Source organism: Gavia stellata, chromosome 15 (genome assembly GCF_030936135.1).
Source record: "Gavia stellata isolate bGavSte3 chromosome 15, bGavSte3.hap2, whole genome shotgun sequence".
In the NCBI taxonomy this organism is placed as follows: Eukaryota; Metazoa; Chordata; class Aves; order Gaviiformes; family Gaviidae; genus Gavia; species Gavia stellata.
In genome coordinates, this window is record NC_082608.1 from 2,607,962 (window position 1) to 2,624,791 (window position 16,830).

At 43.0% G+C, this 16,830-nt stretch overlaps 1 protein-coding gene across 1 annotated transcript in view; it reads right to left on the reverse strand.

Annotated features, from left to right (window-relative positions):
* NUP93 (nucleoporin 93) overlaps positions 1–16,830 on the reverse strand; it is a 76,846-nt gene that overhangs the window by 26,524 nt on the left and 33,492 nt on the right. Inside the window, exons 3-4 of the mRNA XM_009813525.2 lie at positions 5,978–6,040; positions 3,548–3,676 (exon numbers count right to left, since the gene is read on the reverse strand). Coding sequence (XP_009811827.2) covers positions 3,548–3,676; positions 5,978–6,040 — 192 coding nt within the window. The remainder of the gene's footprint in view (positions 1–3,547; positions 3,677–5,977; positions 6,041–16,830) is intronic.

Here is a 16,830-nt window from a genome sequence, read left to right on the forward strand (position 1 = left end):
ACTGCCACATTGAAATGAAATTCTTTAAATGCCCACTACCAACTTGGCCCTTCAGCAAGGAAAAAACCTCAGGAACTCCAGGATTTGTCTTGCTTTTCTTTCCTATGCCAAGAGCCATGGGAGGAAGCTTATTTCCTATTTTTTCCATCTCATACTTGCATTCTGGCTTCATCTTTGAATTAAACTTTAAAAAAGCACTAGCCCACTGAACTCTCTCATGGCTGTGCTAAAAGGAAATTTCAAAAGGCAAACTAAAGCAGTGAGTCAGTGTGGGGAAGGCCGTTTCCACTCTTCACCCTGAACTGCAGAAACAGAGAGTTGCGCAGGCAATCCTTCTGTAGCTGGCGACCAGCGTTTGAAAAGGCATCCCCTATGAGCTAAGAGGGGGATTTGGGGAAGGATATCCTTTGGTGGCAAGTCAGAACTTAGCAAGTTCTCAAGCGAGGAGAAGATTATGAAAGATGCACTGAAAACAGGAGCTAGGTGCATATGAGAAGAATCATCTTTCAGGTCAGGTTCTTAAGCTTAACTGGAACGGCAAAAGGAAAAACAGAAAAGTGGGTAATGCACAAAGGACTGCAGAAGTGCACACACACACATATCTTTCTGCATCTCTAGTCTGCTATCGCTTAAACAGCTTGTGCCGTTTTTTATCAACCACATTTGCTTCTCCCTGCCCTGAATTTAGGTCTTTCAAAGTATTCTTCAGAACTGTAATATTTATTCTGAATATTACCCATTCATGAAAGCTGCAGCTATACAGCACTGCCGTCACATTTTTATCTTTAAATTCATTTAGCCTAACAACACTGCTTTTCAAAGGAGTCCCCCTTCATTTGTACTCAGCCGAGCATTCAGCTTCACTTGCACACCAAACCACGTGCATATAAAGATGCATTATTCATCACCCTCATATGCATATGCACATTCCTCAGCAGAAGTCTGGGCAGACATTTTGTCAGCACTCCAAATGGCTTGGCCAGTAGATGCAGTGAATAGCTAGGCAGGAAATTGAGCTGGAGAAACACCATCAAAATATATTGCGGTGCAGCAGGGGAGCAGAAAGCATCTTGCAGTCCTTGGGATTTGAGGGATATGAAGACATGATAGAGGGGCAGAACAGAAACCAAGGGTGACAGCATCTCTTCATCACTGCGGGAGCAGGTTGGCTGACAGTAGGAGTGGAAGAGCTTGGGGTGGGGGTAGAAGAAAAAAAACTTGGAATAAGATGATAAGTGAAATGCCTTGGCATCCAGTGCAACAAGACTTGGAACAAACACCTTGAGAGCATAAGCATTTGCTACCTTAAAAACAAAACCCAGGCTTTCCACCCTTTTCCCCAAGAAGCACCTTTATTTTTATTAGCTCTGTTTTTTTCCCTTATGGGAAGAAGGCCAGACTGGAAGACAAGGGCGAGCAGAAAACCCTAATGGCAAGTCCTGCGCTAGCTTCTTTGAATCATGAGCTTTGCCTGTTAATTGGTCTTATTTCCATGAATAACGTGTTGGTATTTCACTCTGCCCAAATTAGCTTGCCCAAAGCTTGAGAATTGGCTCACAGGCAGACCGGCCCCCTGCTGCGTTTGGATCTGTGCCTTTTCAGTTGATTCTCTATCTCCAGAGGATATCAATTAAACCTCTACTATGTTCTACAGGCTGTGTCTGTTTGTGTCACACACACAAAAAACTTATTTGACTGGAACAAGGCTTTAGAAGAACAACCTGCTGTGGGGAGGTTAGATAACAGGCTTTTAACACAGTAGATGCACTTCAAACCTCTCAGACCTTTGACTTCTTGAGGCTAAGACTAGAATATATCAAGGATTTTAAATGCTCTTGAAATGACATACTGATACTACAAGTGCTTTGAAACGGAGAGTGGAGTATTACTGAGTGATAGTGTATATGGAGTCTTTAAACTCATTCATGAAAACCATTAGATGTGGGGTTTTTTTCCCCTCCTCCCTCCCACCAATTTGATGCTTGGCATCGCGAGTGCCATGGGCTGGGGGTAGTGTCCATTTGACACTGAAACATCAGAAAAAGGGTTTTACCTTTTCAGAGTAGCTTATTAAATTGCTTCTCCTAGCAGTCAATACCCACACTTCAAAAGGAAAACCCCACACCAGTAACTCACACACAAGTCAAAGATGTTAGAAGCTATCAGAATAGCTGCTAAGTCTTCAGACACACATCCTAAAATAATGGAATAGCTGTTCCTAGTTTTAAATTAATTCAGCCTGCATTATTTAGCATTTCTAATATTGGAAAGCTGGACAACCTTCTGAGAAGTCACAGTAAAGTATCAGTAAAATACTTTCTGGGGAAGAGAGCTTCTATAAAAAGATGTACGCTAACTGGGATTAACCTATATTTAAAAGAACAGCTATCATAAAGGGACATTTCATTAACAACTTTAATTATTTCCAAATCCCTATACAGGTCATACCCCATTAACATCAAGGGCTTTTTTTATTTTAATGCACTTTGCAGCTGTACAAGTCACTCCAATGAACAAGAATGTATTAAAAACAACCAAAAAAGGGCAGGGGGGAGGGGACAGGAACATGGCTATGAAAACCTGTGCCTGTTTTCCAGCCTGAAAGCACAGCAACTTGCACTCCCCCAGCCCCTATCGCCTCTCCTCTCAAGGTTACAGTTTTCACAGAGGATAGTGCAGCGCCTGTGATGTAACTTTGCATGCCAGGGATCTCAGCTGATGTCCAATCCCTCTAGCTCAGAGGGATGGAGTTCCCACAACCCTGCACGTAACCGTGCTTTACTCATGTAACTGGAGCATTTTCTTTAAGAGAATACACTGTCAAGTTTTAAGTTGTAACATAAAGAATGTTTTAAGTTGCTAGTCAGTAACTTTCCATCTTAAACACGGGGTCCCTCTCCCCCAAAGGATTTGGTCACCTGAATTGCTGAACACTAGAGGTCTTAGAGGCACAAAACTTGAATCTGCATTCCATGAGAGAGCAAGTTAAAAAGGAAAGCATACTCCCTTTTTTGTTGTTGAATATTCATCTAGTTTTGCCAAAAAACCTGAAAGACTTCATCAGCCTCCTAAGAAAAGCCATAAATTCTGGCTAGGATGCAGCGATAAGGGACAGAGACACACCAAGACCTACTGTGAGTATCGTTACACCTGAGAAACTGTCTGGTCTCATTAGTGTTGCAAAGGTTTCCTACATGTGAAATTCACCCCGATGTGTTTTCTGTCCCCTGGGTGTATTGATGTAGTATGCATTAATGTGACTTTAAATTGCCAGCTTGCACGTGTTGCTTAAAACATAGCTTTAGCAATGGGAGCTCCGCTGCCTGTACCCATCAGTCGATAAAAACAATCATAAAAGGTTTGATACTTTGCTAGACAATGCATCTGCTAGTCCCAGCCGTTCTGGAATTAAACAGAGATTTGATATTTCTCGTTTTCACACAGTTGTAGCTACAGAATAATCCAGAGGTGGTTTCAACAGTGCTGGAGTGCCAGCTGCATACATGCTGTGCGTGACTATTCACAGTGTTTAGATAGACCGAGTTACCTCATTTTCTTGGGTGAAATCAAGAGCATCCTCCCCTGATGCAAGCAGAGTATGAAGAATCCTTTGTTTCACCTGTTCCCATTCAACCAGCATTGATTCTCGGTGATACTCCTCAGCCATTGCAAAAGTCTGTTGTTGAAGAAGAACAAGAGCTAAGGAACATATAGAAACACCAAACAGCCTAGCTCTGCTATTAATAGACCAGCTCAAAAATGAAACAGAAAATAGCAGCTAGATAAATCAACCAGGTCAGCCCTCAAGAGCTAATGATGTGCTGCATATTATTTTAACAGGCTTCCAGTTCAGGTACAAGGGGATTCAGAAAGTAGGTGTGTGTGGAATGAAGACAACTCTCACATACCCAGCTGGTAAAACAGGGAATCTGTGTCTCTTCCACGGTACTGCAATGCTCACAAAACCGCACAGGCTGGAAATCGATAGGCTTCTTTCTTTGGTTTAGCAGCATGTACACAATATCCAGGTCATCACTGATCCGCACGGTTTGTTGAGACTAACTTCTCTAATGGCAACTAGCTTTTCACCTCCCTGGAGGCTATAAAGGTGTGACTTACTGCATTCTTAACAGAGACATGTGTTTAGTGCCCGTATTTCATTTTCAGGTCTTTACCAGTATGTTTTTCTTTTAAATGGGAAATACGATAAAATAAAAATAGAAGTCTTAAGGAAAAATAACCATTGCCAAAGAATGAGAAAGTCTCTCTCATCGGGAACATAACTCAGGAAAGCACATAGGAAAATCATATCCCAAGAAGAAACACCCTTTCACCTTCAAAATAGCTGATGTGCTACATTGTCTTCAGATCCATTTGGGTAACTCATGGAAGGAAACAGCCTTTCCCTCAATATCCCTTATTTTGGCAATAGCGTTAGGACAGAGAAGATGCTTCACTACCTTTCCTGTTATTGTTGGGGTGATGCTAACTAGCAGCTTTGAGTATACTAGGACAGGAAATAACAAAATTTCCACTAATTCTAAATAGAGAATAAGCTATATTGGATCTTCCACTTCCTTCTCCTTTCCAACCTTCTCTTTCACATAGCTTTGTGCTGTAGTGTACATAACTAAACATCTTGGTTGGCTGAATTAGTTTTTCATCTCATTACAGCCTGCTGTTATGATATTGTCAATTAAAGGGCAAAACATTCCCCAGTATAAACGAATTGATAAGAGGCAGTGACATTTGGCAAACATGAAATTACGGTGCATGCATGCAACTAGAGCATAAGATTTGTGTTTCTTTGTTTTATTCTATAAATTCACTTTATATTTTCATGGTAGAATATAGGTCTTATCCTTACCTTCACTATAATAATTTCAATAGGGTTTTAACACGCTTCAATAATTACAGTATAATTATATGTAATTAAAATAATTTAAGTACTATTTCTTATCATTTGAAAGAAACACAGGCTCAGTTCTAAACCTGATGCCCCAAGTGTACATGTAGGGAAACAATTGCAACATAAGCGCCAGGAAGCATGCAATCACATTTCCAAGCAGCAGTTTTAAGACAAAAAACAGGAAGCATTTTTCCAGACTGCATAATTCAATTGTGGAAATTATTGCCCCAAAACATGGCAGATACCAAAAGCATAAATAGATTTAGAAACAGGATCAGATTCATTTCACATCAGAAAACAACGTCCAGCTCAGAAAAATCTTCAAAACAACTACTTGCTTGGAGATGAAGAGACAGGAGGTGAACGGGGGAAGGCTAACTTTGTCTTTTTTTCTTACAGACTGTCTAAGTACTGGTCCCTTTCAAGGGAAGAAAGCTGGACTCAGCAAACCCTGAGCCTAAGTGACAACTCTTACTTTCTTATTGTAGCATTTCCCTTTGTACTACTTAAAACACCCCTTTTTTTCTTACACAAGAGATTTCCTTCAGACAGTGTGATGCAGTACAGTGTTTGGCTCTTCTACAGACAAAGGAATTAAACTTTGCAGCACTTCTGCTGCATAGGCCTGAATGTGGTCGTATGTACTTCAAGAACTCCTGTAACATTGAGTGTCACCACTATGCAGTAAGCCAGTGCACAAGGCATTTCTCAGAGCAAAAAAGGAAATGAATCCCATGTTCTAGGCATTATCACCTCTAGAAAAGGCAGCATCCAGGCAGAGAGGGTTGGAGCGAGTGTGCTGTGCCTTACGAACAACAGCTTCTCTGTTCAAACAGATTTAACACTGTGAGCCTCCTGACACTACAAAATACTGCAGTTGAAGTAGAACTGATGAGTATTTCTTCTGTAAATTCTAAGCAAGTATTTCCTGATGTTTAGTTTTTTTATATTCTCAATACAGTCCTCTTAAAATCCACTAGTTTATTAACTATCTAATTTATTAATTCCTTAGGGGACCCCCCCCTTTTTTTTTTAAAAAGGAAGAAACAGTACTTGCTTCCAACTTACCCTCTTCCTAGACTCTTCAATGGCTGACAGCAATGCATTATCTTTTTCATTCTTCAGGAATCCCTGCAGAAAAGGAGAAACAGAGTTTCAGTAAAAAAAAAAAAATCAGCCTTGCACTAACATCAAATACAAATTGTAGTAGTCAGCTCTTTCAACTCTGAGAAGTGCTCAGCGCTCTCTCCCCAATCCACTCCTGAGAAGTTTAAAGGTCACTTTACTTCACCAGAGGTACAGTTAAGATGCCCATACAGAGCAACATGAAAATGAAAATGCATTAATCCCCTGTTTTAATATGTATTAAATCCTAGTGAAATGTCCTGCTTCTATTCTCTTTTATCTCTGTGTCCCAGCAACTGCTTCCTTTTGCTCTCCATTTGAGGGAGCTAGGATGAAAGCTGGTAGGAGCGATAAGCCAAGATAAGATTGCTGGACTTGAGTATGTTAAAAAAAATAAAAAAGGTTTTGACTTGGCAGCTTCAGGCAGGAATGGAGCTCTTGGAGGCCTGATAGGAACTGTGAAAAAGAGCCTTAAAAATAGTCAGTTGAGGAAGGATGGAAATAATTAAACAGTTGGAAAGCATACAGGAAAAGTTTACCACACAGCTTCTCTCCAAGCATACAGCTGGAGTGGGTAAAAAAAGTAAGAATTGTGTTTTAATTTTCAGTATATCAGTAAATCTCAAAGAGGTCAGGTGTACATGAACAGACTGATTTAGATGAGCTGTTCGCTCCTTATCCCAAAGGTTACTTTTGTGACCCATATTAGGAAACATGCGGTATTTTGAATTTTAAACAAGTAGCTGTAGGCTAAACTGCAGTAACGCCCCCAGACAGCAAACATTTATTATGCCCTAACTTGAATACCTTTATTTTGCATTTTCACTATTAGATCACCAATTAAACAAACCAAGTTGATTTGTACTCCCAGACTTCAACTTAATCATTATCCAAATCATAAAAAAGGAAAAGGATCCTTTGTCTCCCTCTGAAGTAACCAACTATAACATTATCAACTCCATTAAGTGCTAATACCTTAAGAGTCTATACGCTCACTCCACAGCTCTAAAATTAAGAGCCGCTAACAAACCCAGGGAGTGGGAATTCAATGTACCATGCTTTATGCTTTTACAACGAGGATACACAATTGCAGCAGCATCTGACCAAATGTGTCAGGAATCAGGAGGCTTTCATGCCCTTCATTCCCCACATCTTCCTGCAAATAAATGGTTCCTGCCTCAACAATCTGACAATATCAGTGTCGATCCACACAACCCAGGTAGAGCTCAGGATCTCCAGAGGGGCACGGATCCTGTGGCAGGACAGAAACTTGCTGTCACAGGGACTCAGACCTTTAGGAAAATGCATTTACGGTAGGTCTTAGAAACAGTCCTGCAGCAGTACTACAGGCAACCACAGGCATCACAGATTGCTCCTTAGCTCTGAGAGGTGAGGAGGGTTTGAAGAAATCTGGCAGGGAACTCTGCCGCATAGGTGTGCTGTCTGCATTCCTGCTACCCAGCACCGGTGTGTGAGATAAACAGCATTGCACCCTTTCCTTCTGAAATATGTAGAACAAGCATCACAGGTATGGGACAGCCTGTGACCCCTTTCAGCTGGAAATAAGAACGTGACCCCCTTCTGTATACCAGACAGAGAAGGAACTGCCTTCCTCCGAGACAGATGTGCAACGCCGTCCCCCTGGAAAGAGCCCTTGAATTACATATGGAAGAGAGCGGCCACTTCTACACAGCCTATTCTTCATTTCATCATCCGCCATGTCCCATTTTATTTTTAGACAATGACCGCAGAGAAAGCGCAGTTACAATCTGAAAAAGGGAAGCTAAATCCAGATCCTTGCATATGTCTGGGGACCAACTATTACAGCAGCCGTCACCAAGGCAAGGGCTGCCGCAGTCACCTAACCAGGCCAAGACCCAATCTGAGCTCCGTGCAGGAGAGGTGGGGAAGGGTAGAGACATGGCTTTGTAAGGTTTGTCCATGTCTGCATGGGTAGAAGGACTTTGGGAGGGCAACAAGTTCTTTTTTTATTTTTTCTTTCTCCACCTCCGATCTAAATTGGAGAAAAGTTATCTGGAATTATAGCAAGCAGTGCTTCTAGACCTTCAAAGCACACACCAACATAGAGCAGAAGACACGGCCACATTTCTGATGGTAGGGATCTGATGCTGCAGAGAACACTGTGCATTTGCTGCATCCTAACAACACTGCTGATTTTACAGGCAAAATAGCCCACCGTCTCTAAGACGCAGACCTACAGCTATCCGGATGCTATGGAAGGTCTGAGCACACCGAGACAGGCACTGCAGCTTGCGGAGGTCCTGGGTGCCCTGGCTCCCTGCTTGCTCTGTGAGCACTGGGCTCCTGAAAGCTGAGAGATGCAAGTCCTACCTTACTGCCCTCAGTCCTCCCCTCTCTCCTTGGAGGGATGTGTGCCCTGAGCTGAGCAGGTACCTGCCTAGAGAAGTACACAGCAATGATGGTAATCGGCAGAGTAATGTAAGATGTGCTTGAACTTCCGTTGAAGTCAGTAAATTCAGGCTGAGTATCTTTCTTAATGAAACCCCCCAGCTCCCAGAGACTTCACTAGGTCCTTTTAAGGGATTACATTACACCAAATGCCAATTAGGGGATGATAATTGTCTTTTTCAAATGTCAAAACCTACTCCATTAGCAAATAAAAATCCTCACACATTCCAAATAATATCTGTAATGCCTCACTGAGGAGAGGTACATTTTAAAAAGGTTGCCCTATGCCTTGTGCTAAACATTATGACTGTAGCATGACAATTGCTGCTTCAGTTAATTACAGGCTAATTGTTAAACCTCAGAAGAGGGAGTTTCAGTAGCTGATGCTGGGGCTCCTGCTCATGAGGCTGCTTCTGCTCAGTTAGGCCAAACAAGAGCTCCCGGGGTTGTCATTATAGGCTTTGGTGGCCAAAATTTCACGCGTTAAGAAAGTGAGGAGTGTCCGGCTGCTGGAACAGTATTTATTCCCTGGGTTTAGTGCATTGCCACCTAGTGGTGCACTAGGCTTTGGTCACTGGACATTTAAATTTCACGGATGTATATAAATGCACACAAATGTCCACCTGCTCTACGAAAAAGCAGAGGTTTCTGGAACAAGGATGGGCAGAAAGATGGAAGAGATGTGCTTTATGCTAGAGAATTTTGGTCCTCAAAAATCCCAGGCCACATAACAGCTTTAAGGGTTCACTTATCTCTTAAGTCCAGGCCTTGAACAGCGCTGGTTGCACTCACCGAGTTACATCTGCCCTAAAAGCTTTCTGCAATCCCAGAGGCAAGGTTTGACTTTGCCACGAACGCTTGCAGACTGTAACAAGGATGCAGAGGTATGGCGTTCAGTACGCGCAGAGAGTAGACAACCCATATCACAGGAGCTGCCCTCTCAGGGGAGATGCTACTGATTGCACAATGAGCAACAAGACATCGCTTCACATTCAGTATCCAAAGAGAGAAGCAGGAGGAGAACAGAGATATTGTTAGGAGACAAAGGGCTATTTCACAGCGGCAGATGGCAAAGATTGGAATAGCTAACACGAGCATCGCTAAAACCTCAGAGGTGAAATCCTCACCTTGCAGCTCTCCGTGCATAAGCTCTGCCGCTGCAGGAATCCCAACATAGCCTAGATTTTTCTTGAAAATTAAAATTTATCTTATTTCCCAAGCCAGGTTTATGCAAAAAGCTCACAGAGCCCTAATGTCACATCATGCTCTCCTGCTCTAGTGAGTGGCATTTAATTTTCCTCTCTGTTACTGTGGGACTCCCACACATTCTTCCTGCATCTAGTTTGGAAGGGAAGCAGCACAACTCTTCTCCATCACAGGTTCTCTGCAACACCCGCTGCTGAATGTTTCCTACACACGATTTGTACAGTATCTGATGAGATGGTGTTTGCAAAACAGGGACACAGGCATAGAAATACACCCACTCTCCCACCTCCAGGTTCCCATTTTCCAGCTAGTCCCACTTACTCTTGCACTTCTACTGACTTCTTTCCCCAGCACATTCCAGTTCCTCTTGGATCTCTTACGCCTTGGATTCCAGTCTGATCTTCTCACATTCTCCCCTCTCTGCTGAAATCCAGCCCCACCTCGCCTCGCTCGAGGACGTCTGTAGAAGTGGCCCCACCAGCGGAGGGGCAGGACCCCTGGGAAGCCGTGCCACTTCCCTGTTCTCACCATGTCCTTGCTCCACTGTCATTTCTCATCTCGGGCAACCACTGCCTGACACAGGCTGATGTGACAGGAACCAGCACCTGCCCTGCTCCAGCCTGAATTCTAGCAAGAAAGTGTTCCAGTAACTAATTCATTATCGGTACAAAAGGGCATGCATGCACTGATGGTCTCTTTTTGACAGGAGATTGAAAGTCTCTTCCATTTACCACAGTAAATGAGGTTAGTAAACTCTCTCCTGGCTGATAGAAGTCTCTTAATTACTTCCATCAGCCAGGCCATACTTTTATTACTTGATCTTACTATTCAAGCTGTCAAGAGAAGGTGAATGTTGCCAAATAGTATACTGAGGCCTTGGATGTTAACAGCAATGCTTACTTTTTCACTGGCAGAGGAAGAAAGGAGAAAATGAAAGGAACAATCTGGGACCATTTCAAGTCAATTGCTCTTTGATTAAAGTATTTCCAAGTGCTGGATTTCCAGTAGATCCAGTGAATCCTGCAAAGGACCAGCAGGGATGATGATCATACAGTTAAAAAAATTCACTCTTCGGCAACAGTTTGGGAACAGTAGCTCCAGATGAAGCACCTGATTTTATAATCTCTACTAGCATTTTTAAGAAACGATTTGCTAAATACAATCCTACTGCAAACTTGCACACGTCTGAGCACACTCCCGGGGTGGTACACCCTGGCACAGCCCTCCTGGCCATGTTCTCTCTGGCAACATAAAATGAAACAAAACTACCTGGAACTCACTGCCACAATAACAGATCATACTATATATTATTGCTTTTTTTAATCCAAATTATTGTTTATGCTGACACAAGCATCAGTGCTTGCTGGCTGGCTTTAAACGGATAGGGCAATGGGCCCATAAGCAATGGTGTGGCCAACTAATGTATTCCTGAAGATGGAGACATGCCAGTGTAGCATAGGCAATATTTTTCTCTATTCAGACTCTTCTTTTGCATGCATCACACCAGCGTCTCTTGGAAGCTCCTATAGGTCTCCTAAGATTTGTTTTGCAGAAAGCATCAGCTTTTGCTAAAAACACGCAAATAAGCAACTTCACTACATACCTTGGCCCATGCGATACAGCGTCCTTCAAAGCAGCAAGGCAGCTGCCCAAAGATCAGCTACCAAATGCAGTGAGCTAAGAGCATTTGTGAAATTGGCTTTCTCCTTAGAGGACTTCAGATGGCAAAATTGCTACGGGGCCAAAGCAGACTGACTGCAGAGATCCTCAGGGAAGAAGAGAACCGAAAGAAGGGTTATTTACCAGTCAGCATCCCTTCAAAGCTGCATGAGAGACACGGAAAGAATCATTGTACACAGACACAAAGGTCCACTGAAAAGGAAGATCTGATGAGGCTTGTCCCACAGCTGTATGCGTTGTTCAATTCAAGGATTTAGCAATACAAATTTTCCCTAGCTTAAGACAGCTAAGCTTGTCAAACTACAATACGCATTTCAAGTTCCACCGTGTTTAGAATGGGAAATCCTGCAATATTTTTCTAAAAAATTAATTCACTGTTGACTAAACAGGAGAAAAAGCAGGGAAAAAAACCAGAAGGGTTTACAGTTTGCTAAGAGCCAGTTGTTGCATCAGAGACTTTCAAAGCAACAGCCATGTTGAAGCTTAAGAAGGAAAAACATGCAGACTAATAGCTATAACACAAAACTGTGCTAATACAGACAAACACTGGGCTTGGGGAAGATTTGCTGCTCCGCTGCCTGCCTTCAGTGGGGTCTCGAACCACGTCCCCCCATGCACTGTGAGCATGCTCCACGCTCATAGTCAATACTCACGTTCAATTCATGAGAAAGCCAAGGTAGGAGAGCTCTTCCCCACCCTGCGAGCAGAGAGCATTTCAGTGGCAGCAAGTCATTAAACTATACAAGCCCTGGCCTAATCTCTGCTCCATTGCATGACTAGCAACAATTTTAAAGATTATTTCACTTCTTTTAAAAACAGCTTTCTGCTCCAGCAAAATCAAATTTTGCAGAGCTGCAATACTGTCTCCTTTCGTGATGGAGAAGCAGCAACATGGACCTCGCTCTGGCAGCAGCAAGAGTCGATGCACACCATGCTAGAGTGTATGCGTTGGCAATGCGCACAACTCACCACGCATGCTCAGCGGGCAGCGGCACGCGTTGCAGAACGAAGAACGGGCACCGCCATTTGCCTGCAAGCCTTCAACAGGTTGCGTGCATCGTGGAAGAGGCACAGCAGCAGCTTTCACTGGAGACAAGTTCTGGGGCAGGAACAGGGCTTCCCTGCCCCACCAACGGCACGTCATTGATAAAATGCTCAGTTTTGAATGCAGCCTTTAATCTGTGTTGCAGAGCAAGCCTTAGGCAAATATTTACAAAGTGCTCTCTGCCGCAGGATAGCGCCAGCAATGCAAAAATCTAGTACATTTGTTGATATTGTTTTACTGTTTCAGACTGTTCGATCTGTGAAACTCATGCAGTTTTCACAGTAATCTTCAGACCGTATCCAGGAACATTGGATTTTGCTGTGTTGGATAAATACCATTATTCCTTCTAGCCGTGACAGGAAAAACTCAAACTGCCAAAAGAAGTGCTCCTCAGGAAATCACAGATCAGCTCCTAACAGAAGCAGGGGCAGATGGTGCATGCTCTTTGACTCTTGCTGGGACCGTTTGGATCTGGCAAGTGAAGATTGGAAATGTGCTCCTTAGACATACAGGCTTTAAGCGAAGAAATACAAATACCTCTTAGCTCCTGCTTCAGCCAGGAGACTATCCGTTGAGCGCAGAAGGCTAATATCAAACCATCAGTGAATATCAAACCATCCCCCCGCACTGAGAAACACCATCATATCCCACACCCAGCCGCAGTCCTCTGAAACGCATTTGCAGCATGCAGCCAGCAAGGAGAGTACAAGGTGTTTGCAGCGAATACAAGCAACATATACCATGAAATATACAGGAAGCACAGCTTTATCACACTGGAAACGTCTAGAAAAATGCCAGCGCTCAGATTTCCTGCTGGAGTATTGTGCCAGGCGCTCACACAGCAGCCCCAAAATTGAACTCTCTGCTACACAGCACTGCTTGTTCTGCGTATAAACAGAGATCATCGCTGCTGGCACAAAACATGACTCCGCTCAATTTTAGTTTCTTTAATTCAACATAGGATGCTGAGCGAGTTCAGGCTTTCATGCACTACGAGATCTCAATATTTCACTTAAAATTGTACTTACAAGTGGCTTAACTCCTAACGTAACACGGAAATTTATTGCAGTGTTCCTATGCATTTTAAGATTTTACAAAATGTGTTAGAGAAATCTGCAAGATTTAACAAACCCAAGTGTAATGGTTAAATTGAGTGAAGCAGGACACTTGGTTCTAAAAAACCACCAAAATATATCAACCATCACAATATGTGTAATTTATATATTACTTATACAGTGTAGCTAATTATTAAAATATTAGTAATTATCCATACTAGTTGTTGTGTCTTTCCCCTTCAGAGTGAAACCAAAATAACATCGGTTACACAGATTAGTCTCTCATTCTCGGGCTCTAAAAATCTTTGCCATGTCATGGTGGGCTGCACAGCGCCTGGGAATGCTGTTAGAAGTGGTTTTAGCAGGCTTTTTTCAGTCACAACCACTTTAATGGCATAAAACTACAATAATACCTTTTTTTAATTTAAAATTTTACCGTGAAGTCGCTCAGAATGAGGTTCTCTTCCACATACAATTATCAGCCTCCAGTGCACAGACAGTTTTTGACAGCAATTGTTAACGCAACACAAAAATAGCATAAGCAACAGTGCTACCTTCTCTAGTGATCCTCTTTTCCTCCCCAGGCATATACTCATTTTTTTTTCTCCCTATGATGCAACTGGGAGCTGTTCAACAAAAATCCCAGGTCCTACCAAGCTACAAAGTGCCAAGAAAATCTGCGCAATAAGGAAACAAAGTCTTGAACAACCCCAACGTGCTTAGAGGTCATGCAAAGAACGGAAGGAAGAACAAGGAAGAAAGTATATCTGAACTAGAGAAAGAAGGTGGACAGACTTCCCAGCCAATTACAGCAGTAGGAAACGTTACTCAAGAGCCACCAGAAGGAGCTTGTTCAGCTGCCTAACACGGGTACATCACACCTGAAAGCATCTCAAACAGCGTTTCCGTTTGTCTTAAAGAAACTAAATGTCACAAAGGCAATCAAATGCAATGTCACCTCACTTGGAATACTTCTTGAGCGAGGGAAGCTCTCCGCATGGATCAGGCCAGCATGACCAACGGCAGGACCCACGGGAAGCCCATCTCCTTTGGCACCGGTGTTTCACCATCAGCAACGGCATCAGCACAGAGCAAACGAACCACACAATCTGAAATCTGAGCTGGTTCGTGAAGTTTCCAAATACATGGCTATCTGTTTTTCTCAAGATTTTTAAACGCAGAGGGATGACCTTGGTGTGGGGCTTTGCTCAGCGCCATGACAAGTAGCTACAGTCTCTCCCCTGCGCTATAAATGACCTTGTATTAGCATCCCGATTAAGAAATACAACCCTACAAAAGTCATAAACGCATCAAGAGATTCACAATCAAAGCAAAACTCAGAGCTTAGGCTCTTTTTTGGGAGTTTAGTTTAAATTAATTAAATTATGAGGTTAATTCCAATGGGCTTGAGATCCACAACGCAACCCCGTATTAAAAATATTTATAGCATGCAAACAAAGATAATTTCTGATCATCCACTGGAATAAGCGATTATATCCGCCTCTCCGGTATCACACGTTTTAAGGGAATACTGAGGGAAAAAACTACAGATTTAAATGATTTAAAATCTTCATTGTATAGTCATAACTAAGCCTGTAATATAATACCTCTTGCTGAAAACATCCTCGCATCAGGCAGGACGCCCTCAAATCAAGCCATCGAAGCTAATTTCACTGATGACGCCATTTTCTTATTTCTTTCGCTGCCATTTTAGCATCGTGGTTACTCCACATTTTCCTCGAGAAGTAGCTGCGCATTCTTCCCCCTCTGAGAGGAAACCATGCTCAAATAACGCAGCGACAAATAAAACCCGTATGTTGAATTTCTGCCCGTGTCACGTCCTTGCATGGCAGGGGCAGGGACGAAGCACACGGTTGCCATTGCAGACCACACCTCAATTTACTGTACCGAGAAGTGGCGAGGAGTCTCCCGAGATGGTGTGAGCTGAGAAACCAGCGACTGGAAACCTGTCAGCACCGCACGAAAAATTGATAAAGCCGAGGAAAGAGGAGTGTCCAGCCCTGTTACAGGAGGATAGGCTTCTTGCCGAATACCATAGAAAACACTAGCTAATAAGGGAGTAGTTTGAAAAGAAAAAGGCATAAAGGAGGCTCACTGACAAGCTTGCAGCGTGTGTCGCTGGACTAATTGTACATTAGCATCAACGTATAGGCAGATACAATAACCCACTTAACCTGGTGGCAGAAAATTCATTTCTCAGGATCACATGTGAAAGCCAAACTGCCGTCCCTATCAGTCGATGAAGTATTTCCCAGCCTGAAAGAGCATATTTCTGATGGAAGACCAGCAAGAAGGACAAATTATTAACAAACCTGCTAGTCGTTAACACCCAGTCTCCTCTAACCCACTTGTGCAAATTTCAGTGCAATCCTTCGGTCTCCCCTGCCCCCGTAAGTGCTTTATCCCTCTGCCTGCCTGGCTGGGAACACGTAACCTTGCTGTTTGCAAGAAACAGGAATGTTCTCAGGCTTTTTTTGGAAGGCAAAAACATTATTGGTATTTGCCTATCTCTTCCTTCATAATTTCAGATGCATAAAAACAGTTAAATGCCTTCACGTTAGTCTGAAACAGTACGTAAAAAAAATGGTAATGAAGAAAATCAGTTCTCTTTACCTCCTCTGGATGCAAGTAGCAAGCCTGGCAGTGCTGAGCCTGACACTCTCCCTGCTCTCAAGCTGACTCAGGCAGAAGGATTTCGGCTGCCATGCCCCCATCCCACAGCTGAAAGCCCCCGTACCGCCTTCCTGAACGTTCCTCGGGAGCGCTAGTTATCTTTCTGCTTCGGTCAAAAAAAAAAAGCCAAGTAAAAATCTTCCAGCCGCCATCCGTATTTCAGACAAAGTGATGCATGCAGCAAACACTCACTGCCTCGAAGGGACAACACCTGGTTCAGAGACATCAAAATCCTGTCAGCACTGTAAATGCGATAGCCAAGTTAAACCGGGACGCAAACCCTAAACCCCAGCATAGGTGGCTTTCCTCAGTGCCGCACCTCCACAACGGGGTTTCCCGTAACATTTCTATTGCAATTTGAAGTCTCCCAGAAAAGCCCACATGGGGAAAGAAAACCTTTCCAAAGTTAAATCTACTTTATTTCGCTGACAGGGGCTGGCTAGCACAACAAAAAGCCAAGATTACATGCATTTTAGTGTGAAGAATATAAGTTGTTTTTGGTTTTTTTTTAACTACACACTGGAATTTCAAGAAAATGAGCAAATTTAAGTTCAGCCCTCTTAAATAACATGAGATGATTTGGCAAAGTCATTCACCCGAGTTAGAAAAATAAGCCCAAATCAGCTGGCCCATTCTTCCTAAAAATTTGTCAATAATCATAGCTACTTTGTTCACCTAATAGGCAT